The sequence below is a fragment of the Colossoma macropomum genome, unplaced genomic scaffold, assembly GCF_904425465.1.
Source record: "Colossoma macropomum unplaced genomic scaffold, Colossoma_macropomum, whole genome shotgun sequence".
NCBI lineage: Eukaryota > Metazoa > Chordata > Actinopteri > Characiformes > Serrasalmidae > Colossoma > Colossoma macropomum.
Genome location: NW_023494800.1, coordinates 37,921,166 through 37,930,456, shown reverse-complemented (window position 1 = coordinate 37,930,456; position 9,291 = coordinate 37,921,166). Strand labels below are relative to the sequence as shown.

The following is a 9,291-nucleotide window of genomic DNA, read 5'->3' as shown; positions in this document are numbered from 1 at the left end:
CCCCCTGCAGGAGACACCCAGCGGCGCAGCACCAACAAACAGAGCTGTAAACATCACACTGTAAACAATGATTCAGTGTTTTAGCTCAATAAAGTGAGTTCAGTTCACTGAACTTCAAATAATAAGTTAACATAATGTAAAATGCAGATTTGATTCAATTATCTAAAAATGTTAAGACCACCAGATCACTCACTTTTAATTTAAAACATCGATCTGTTTCTACTGCGCGCCTCCGTTTACCCAAAAACAACTAAATAATAAAAGTCCTGTACGTTTTAGTCTATATCCGGCACTGTGAACCTGCACATTCCCCCAGATTCACTGCTGTACACACTCAAAAACATGGTTCTTCAAGGGATCTTTAGTAAAGGCAGTGGTTCTATTCAGACCCATGAGTTCTACAGAACCATTTCATGCTTAAATGGTTCTTTGCATGGTGAAATGGTTGCTCAGATTGATGAAGAAGGTGTTGTATATGGTTCTATACAGCACCAAAAAGGGTTCTACTATTGTTAAAAGCTTCACATCATGACAGAACTCTTAGCAGAACCCCTTTTGGTGCTGTGTAGATACATTTTTAAAAAAGGTTCTATACAGAACCAAATTTATACTTCAAAAAGAATTTTTACACAGGAGCTGCTTGTTTATTCCATGAGACAGTCTGAGGTTTCAGTTCAGCTTTATTGTTTACACAGTGAGATTTTGTGTCTCGAGAACCGTTTTCTTAATAACTAAGGCTGCAGCATCTGTTCACATTTCATTGGTTACAGGTTCATACAGATCAAAATAAACAGCATAAATAACACAATATATCAACACTTTACACTTTTCTGAATGTAAACATTATCAAAATCAAGTTAAAATCACAGACAGCAGATTAAACCAGCTCTGAAACCGAACAATGTCATTTGAATAAAAGGTCAGGAGGAACATCAGCGAAGCCAGATGAGAAACTTTCAGCAAGAAAACGACGCAGCTAAACACATCACAGCCTCTAAAACACAGGATACACACCGATAAGAAAGCTCAGAGATTATTATCACACACAGTAAAGCGGATGAGACTTTCGCACAGAACACTGAGGGCAGAAGGAAGCGGCTAACGCTGGCGTTCAGCACTCCCGTGTGAATATGACACATGCTTTAAAGCAAAATGCAAAACTACAGTCGGAGAAGAACACGGTGCCCACCATCCTGCTGGAGACCCACCGTCCTGCAGAGCTCCAGCAACATCTCCCAGCAGACATCGCAGTCACTGACCCATCAGAGAGCTTGTAGAGAGGAGAATTCCCACTCTGTAATGGTTCCTCAAACACTAGAGGGCGCTCCCGAACGAGTTCAAAATGAAAGGGTTAATATGGAGCGTTTGAGCGAAATCATAGTTTATTAATGCTGAAACATTTTTAATGTAAAAGAATTCATTCATTTTCTGAACACAGAGCAGCACAAAACACTTTAACACTGCTGTTATATTTTTAAGAGCTTTTGAACTCGAGTTACAGGAGTTTAAAACAGAGCCTCATGTACGTTCATGACGTCTGTGAGCGCGAACGGCCAATGAGCTGCGCCACTCACCAACCAATCAGCGCTCAGTAGCAGTAATGTTAACGTCCTGCTGCCCAAAACCTGTTTGCTGTAGAAAAAGGAAACATACAGGTGAGTTTTCTTTGTTTTTTTAGTGAAATACATCCTTCTACTTTCTAAAACTAAAGGAAAGTTCTGAGTGATTAGAAACTATTTTAACTTTTTGTTTTTAGCCATTGAGCTCCATTAACTCCCATTCACTGAGGACTCGCTCGCTGACGCCCTCTGCTGTTTAGAGGTCCTGCTTTTGATATAACGAGGGAAATAGGAAGTGGCCAGTCTCCTCATAAACCAGCTCTGGACTCGTCATCACGCATCACAACTGTGCTGGATCTGCTGGAGCGCCAGGGCGTGTGGGCGGAGTCAAGTGCAAACTGATTGGTCAAAGTCAGGAGTCACAGAATCGTCACTTGAGTCAACACGTCCATTACTGACCTATTAAACATGCTCATACAAGGAACTTCGGCTCTGAGCCGTTTTTCTCTATGGAAAAATCAACAGCACTTTGGAGAACAGCTGCTGTCGCTCTCTGAGGTGGACAGAAGGGTTTCAACTTGTCGGACGAACACTTTTACACTGAATGTCACTGGATTCCCTGAATTATGTGGTCGATAAAAGCCGTTACCTTCTGGTCTTCTTAGCCAAAAAAAAACGTAATTTATACCTCAATTATAAACAACTGTAATCACAATATTGGTCAGAATCGCAGATATTTTGCCAAAATCGTTCAGCTCTGCTGGCAACCTCACCAAAATACTCCACACAGACCAGCTGTCTTCGTCAAACGTGACAGTTAAGAGTGTTTGTCAGTTTTACGCTGCAGTTTGAGTCGCTGCTGATGCAACAGCAGTTTAAAAACGCTGTTCATTTTTCCCCACAGAGACCAACGGCTTAGCTCTGGAATTCCTAACACAGCAAAGACGCTGACCTCAGGATTCACCGACTATCCAGCCTCGCTGTCTGTGGGTCTTCACGTCAAACTAACACAGTAAAAGGTGCAGCAGATCCAGGAGCTCCTCCACTGTGGCTGCTGTTAGTGTTTACTGTTAACACTAGTGTTGTGTAAGAAATCACGAGACCACCACACGACCTCCAGAGACCCCCTGTCTGCTCTCACGGTTCTGCCGTGTGGTGGGGAACGGATGCAGGAGCTCAGTCAGGGTAGGTAGGGACGGTTCTCCAATACTATAACTCCTCTACTGTACACACTACTGCTGTCTGTATATACAGTACGAGTAAACAGTGCTGATGTTCTATTTAGCGAGTGTGCGGTATGAATGGCCATTACAGTCAAACAGCTACAGGCTACCGCACGCTGGACGCACAACGCTGGTCCTCATTCTCCAATCTCTTCCTCAGTGTTTCTTAAACGTGTCCTTTAAAAAGATCCTAAGAAAAAGTCAACGTCAGGTTCATGACGTGTTCTTAGAGCACAGATCTTTAAAGGTAACCAGCCTTGCTGAAAAATCACCATTAGGCTACGTTCACGTTACAAGCCTCCTCGCTCAAATGATTTTTTGCTCAAATCCGATCTCTCTGACACGATGGTTCACACTCGTTTAGGTAAGTGACTCAAATCTGTCATTAATGTGATGAACCGGCGTCCTGAAATGACCCTCATGAGCTCATCCTACTCAGTAACGTCACGTGAATGAATCACGTTCATCATCAGCACAAACTAACGAGCAGAACGAGCTTCGCTGAGAAGATCATTAACTCTGATCAGCTCTCAGCTTCATTATTAGAGCGAGACGAAGGAGAAAAAGGTGAGATGAGCTGCTTTTCCACCGTTTACAGGCTTTAACTTCTGTTCGGCGCTGCTGCCATGGTAACGCTGAATGATGGCGCAGTGGAAAAAAAGCACATGAATTCCGATCTGAGCGTCACATTAAGGTCGCATGGCCACGAATCGGATACGTATCTGATCTAGGACCACATATGAAAGTGGCTCAGGTCGGATTTGAAAAGATCAGATTTGTGTCCACACAGCCCTGAAAACATCAGATCTGAGTCACATTAGGGCAAAAAATGATTTCATGATTTCGATCCCTGGTGATGCTACAGCCGTCTGTGGCTGGGAGTCCAAGAGAACACAACTGGCCTCGCTCTCTCTGGGTGGGTAGGATGGCCCCCCTTCTCCCCCTCCACTCAGCGTGATGCTAGCCAGTGCAGATGTCTATTAGCTGATGTAACAGAGCTGGCGGTTAGCGTCTCCTCTGAGCACGTTCAGCAAGCCAATGACGCTGCGTTAGCAGCAGTTTGAAAAGACACAGTGGAGCTTCGCAGGACTCGGAGGAAGCCTGTGTTTGCCTTCGCACTCTTAGAGCTGATGGTATTGTGTGAATGGGTCCTGACTAGTGGGCGGAACTGGATACGACTAAACTGGGGAGGAAATTTGGGGGAAAAAAACAAAAAAACAAATACTGAGTCATTGTTTCCAGCGCAGGCAGACGTAACACAGCGTAGTTATGTCTGTTTGCACTGCAGATCTGTTGTACTACATTAAACTCACACAGCAGATCCACAGTGAATTTACACCAGGAAACACGTCAACCAGAAGTGGTTAAGGGAAACAGATGCATGGTAAGCGACTGTTTTGACCTTAGCTAATGTTACTCGCCATGACACATCATATTTCAGCTCATACGGTTTAACTGGAAAGCAGTTTGTTAGAGTTAATTATCTGAGACTGAACATGATAAATTCATTCAATGATGTTGAGTTTTATTCCATTACATTTACAGTAGAGTATAAAATGAACTTCTTGTTTATCTGCACACTTCCTATGAGCTATAGCTGAGCTTTGTACTATCAGAGCTGCCCTGCAGGTGTCCAGTAGTGTTTTACCTAATGATGTTTTATCACAGTGTAAAAGACCCTAATAGCTTATCAGATGTTCTGATTCCAGGTGATGGTTTCCTGACGTGATCCAAAGGTGTCCTACAGGAAACTAGTGGTCTGTAATGATAAGTATTAACCCAATTCCCATTAGAAAGCAAACCTATCAGGCTTTAATCCAAATGGTTCTAATGGTCTTTGTTCAGCAGGGTTCTGATCCAGTGGGCTGTAGCCGTTAGGTCTTTCTGTGCTTTCTTCTCTGGAAGTTGCTGCTGTTTCAATTTACAGTTTCATTTCGTCTTCTGAATCATGAAGAGCTGAAATATTAACGTTAAATGCTACATGAGCTAAAACTGCTGCGCAACATAAGATTGACCTCATAAAGGTTTTGTCAGTTTCATGCTGAGGTTTGAGGAGCTGGTGTTGAAGTTTGAAAGCAGACTCACTTTCACGCGACGTCAGTTCAGTGCGTATAGCCGTTAGCGCTCGTAGCAACCTTCATGTTTCAACCCATAACCACATCAGAGGATCCAGTGACCAAAACACAGACACAAGACAGAAGATATCAGCTCTGAAACATCAGCAACAAGGCTTTTCAAAAAGGCTACATGGAGCAGAAGCTCTGACCAGAGTGTAAGACGCTGGTTCTGGTGGAGAACAGAGTTCACACAGCTTGTGGTTCTGAGGACGTATAACGTGCTGAGATAAGCTGAGATGCATTTACATAAACTAATTTACTGTCATGACCATTTAAAGATTTAAAGTTCTGATCCTGGTCCGCAGTTTGGACACTAACACACTACACACGCTGTCCTAATGAGCACTGCCAATGTTGGTGTACTATTTTAACAAGCTGTTCAGTGTGATGAGGTTCTGGACGCAGGTAAGGACTTCTGCAGAGGATTTGGAGCAGGGGTGGCTGGAAGGTGGATTTCCAAGACCAGGGTTGGTGACCACTGCAGTAAACAAACTGGAGAAGTGTAAACTGCTAACCCTGTGGTCTCCAAGACTGCTCCTGGAGATCCACCATCAGCTCCAGTCCACAAACACATCTGACCAGAGTAAGTGAGTGTAGGGTTGAACGATGACACCGGAGTGATATCAGTATTGGCAGATAAAGGTGAAAAAATGTCTCTATAATTAGATATGAACGAATGTTCAGGTGGTTTTGGGTTAATGTGCTAAAATATCAGAGTTTAGTTCTAATACTCTCTGTAGTTCTAATTCAGATAGATTTAATCCGAATTTATCCATTTTTGAATGTTTACATCCCTAATGAACTCTACTGATGATCTGGACCTAATGGGATCAGTCAGGGTTGGACGTGAGCTCTTCAGGAGGGCAGATCTCCAGGAGCAGGGCTGGTGAGCACACTGTGCTAACCTGTCAGCTCTGTGGTGTAAGATAAAGACTTTCTTATAATCGATAACGACGTCCGCACACATGAACACATTCCGATCTCTTACGTTCTTCCGTCTGAAAGCGCAGAGACCGTGGCACGGGTTTGGGAAAGGTCTAAAACAGCTTACAGAGCAGCACAATTGAAAGGGTCACGCAGCGGTCAGCGCTCCTAACTCCGCTGCCCCATCACGACGACTCCGAGCCGAATAAGAGGATCAGCTCGTGACACAGGATGAAGGTGAAGAAGTAGACGCAGAGGTCTGCGAAAACGTCGCCCATCTTCCTGTAAGTGTCCATGGAATGGTTGATAACCTCAGCTGGGATGCCGGACAGTAGGAGGGCAGCGGTCAGAACGGTGGTCTTCATCTTTTTCTCCACCTGAGGGTCCAAACAAGAGAATCTCTCACCAAAGCGCACCAGGACCAAAATTGGAAAGTGCAAACCGACTCTAAATGTAGGTATTGTGATATAAACTGAGTCTGTTCTACAGTTTCTCATTAGGCTGAATGAATAACTGACTCTAAATGTAGGTATTGTGATATAAACTGAGTCTGTTCTATAGTTTCTCATTAGGCTGAATGAATAACCGACTCTAAATGTAGGTATTGTGATATAAACTGAGTCTGTTCTACAGTTTCTCGTTAGGCTGAATGAATAACCGACTCTAAATGTAGGTATTGTGATATAAACTGAGTCTGTTCTACAGTTTCTCATTAGGCTGAATGAATAACCGACTCTAAATGTAGGTATTGTGATATAAACCTAAACGTAGGTCTGTTTATTTGTGGGCGGAGCCTGGACAGAGCCATTTGCTTAAGCAGGTAAATGTGGAGTGGCGTGCAGGACTCACCTTAGGAAAGTATTTGTATAATCCCATGTAGGCCAGCTCAAGGGTGAGAAATGGTGCAAATATTGACTGCAAAACAGAAAATAAACAATCAGCTAAACAAGCAGAGAACCTGAAAACCCAGAATGTGACCCGCCTGCACCATCACTCACCAGATACTGGCAGACGAATATGCGTACGAAGACGGCGAGAAGAACGCTCCCGGTGAGCCGGAAGAGCCGAAAGGAGTCCAACTCCTCGGGGTCCGCGCTGCTGTCCTGTGCCGCCTTCTCGCTCGCCAGCTGACCTCTCAGTTTCATAGCGTCGTCGAAGCGGGACAGGTACTTCTGCAGGCCCCTGCGGGGGGAGCGAGAATGTTCATCGCTGGACAGCTCCCCCCGTGGCCTCTGCCGGACGCCCCGGGACACGTCGTCATCCCCCAGGTCTTCTCTGCTGTCCGGCAGGGGAGAGCCCCTCCTCTCGGGGGTCTCACATGGGGTGGTGCTGCTCCCACCTGCCTCCGAAACGTACGGCGAGAGTCTTTTGGTGGAAACTGGCGGTGACCAGGACTCATTCCTGTCCAGGTCCAGATGGAAACGGGGCTCCATCACACGGCGGGCTTCTTCATGGAAGGAAAAAAAGAGAGAAGAAAGTGAAACAGCAGCGTTGTTTCCAGGCACGATCGAGGAACATACAGAACATACAGAACATACAGAACATGGTGGAACCCATCATTCAGCATATATTCTGAAATGAAGGTGTTAATAGTGAGTTTGTGCTGCAGTAACAGCCTCTACTCTTCTGGGAAGGCTTTACATTAGATGTTGGAACATTGCTGTGAGGATTTGATTGCTTTTGGACACAGTATATATATGTACACTGTAGACTGCATGCTGCTCCTCACAGTAATGTACTACTAGTACTCATTATGTGATAATTACCGTCCTGTGCTGTGTACTACAGGGTCAGATGACCACTGGGCAGGAAAAAATACGTCTTCCTGAAAGGATAGTGTTGCGCTATAAGATGGTTCCATAAGCCCTGTCTCAGCTAATGCACATGTAGCCCTGCATCCATCGTTGGTGCAGAGCTGTTTACAGCGGTCTGACCAACACAGCTGAGAAGAAAACAATCAAGTGCGAGTTAAAAAGCATTTCTTTATTTATTTACATCGTAATTGTGCTGCGATATACTTGTAATCTACACCGACCAGCCACTTCATTAAGCCCACCTCCTCTTTTCTACACTCATTGTCCATCTAATCAGCTCCACTGACCATACAGTTTCACTCTGTAGTTCTACAGTTACAGACTGTAGTCCATCTGTTTCTCGGCATACATTGTTACCCTGTTCTTCAGTGGTCAGGACCCTTTAATGGTCAGGGTGGTGGGTCATTCTCAGCACTGCAGTAACACTGATGGTGTTAGTGTGTGTTGTGCTGGTGCGAGTGGATCAGACAAGGGTTCTGCTATTGTTACGATGTCAATCTCATTAATCTGAATGACTATTTGACCATGAAAAGAACCATTAAAGCATGAAAATGGTTCTGCAGATTAATGGAGAATGTGTTCTATATAGTTCTACACAGCACCAAATAGGGTTACAAGCCTGACATCGTAACAATACAAGAACCCTTTTTGGTGGTATACAGAACCATGTACGACACATTTAAGCGTGCAAATATTTGCACTCATGTTATAAATAGAAACACCGTCTTTAGCGAAGAACCCTCGACGAACCTTCTTTTTTAAGAGTGTAAAAGTTTGCTTGTTGTTGAAATGATCCGTTCCACCTTAAATGGTGCAGCAGTTACATTCTGGCGCCTCCAATTAAGGTGGAACGAAACATTTCAACAAGAAGCTAGCGAAGGCCTATCTGGACACTTTCTGGACATGTGTGGTGTCCAGGTGGGCGCAGATGGAGGTGTGTGTGTCCTGACCGCTGCTGTCCGAGTCGCTCTTGTTGAAGCCCACTATCCGGCTCATCCTCTGCTCGGAGTTCTGCAGCAGCCTCCTCCGGCGGCTCTCCGCTCTGCGCTGCGCGGCGCTGCGGCCGCTCGTCTCCTCTCCGGGCTCCATGCTCTCCTCTCACCCACACACGGTCCGGACAGTCCGCTCTAACCGTCCCGACGGGCAGATTTGTCCTCGATCGCCGTGATTCTCTGATTACAGTGCTGATCTGCAGCTCCTCAGTCCGACTCAGGGCCTCTGCTACGCTGCGGGCGCGGCGCGATGACGTCACCTGAAAATAATAAAAGTCACGGAACCGTAATGTCCATTTCTATAAATATGTAAACAGTGTAAGATAAAATAAAAGTCATATGAACAGCTGAAAACATTATTTAAATTAAATTGCAGCAAACGGTTGAAAATTAAATTAAAACACAATTTAGTAATTTTAAACAGCGTGGTTCTCTACATTAGGAGGGTAAATCAAAATCATCTGAAAACGAAAATAAAACATACCAGATGGTACATTAGTCTGTGAATACATGAAAAGAAACCCCCAAATGTACAAAACAAAGCAGAATTTACAGTCAGAAATAACATACAAAAATAAATCAAATGAAGTGGGACGGCCTGTTTTATTCCAGATTTTTTCAATTCTTGAACACATAAGTAGAAAAATGTGCTCTGTCAGCTC

The 9,291-nt window shown here is 44.5% G+C and overlaps 1 protein-coding gene across 1 annotated transcript; it reads right to left on the bottom strand.

Moving 5' to 3' along the window:
• Nucleotides 1-3,663: 3,663 nt before the first annotated feature.
• Nucleotides 3,664-9,080, bottom strand: camlg (calcium modulating ligand). The gene is made up of 4 exons (XM_036587914.1): nucleotides 8,588-9,080; nucleotides 6,822-7,270; nucleotides 6,673-6,738; nucleotides 3,664-6,200 (listed from the first exon to the last, which is right to left on the bottom strand). Exons 1-4 carry the CDS (start codon nucleotides 8,724-8,726, stop codon nucleotides 6,009-6,011), a joined length of 846 nt encoding a protein of 281 aa, XP_036443807.1. The 5' UTR covers nucleotides 8,727-9,080; the 3' UTR covers nucleotides 3,664-6,008.
• Between the last annotated feature and the right edge of the window lie 211 nt (nucleotides 9,081-9,291).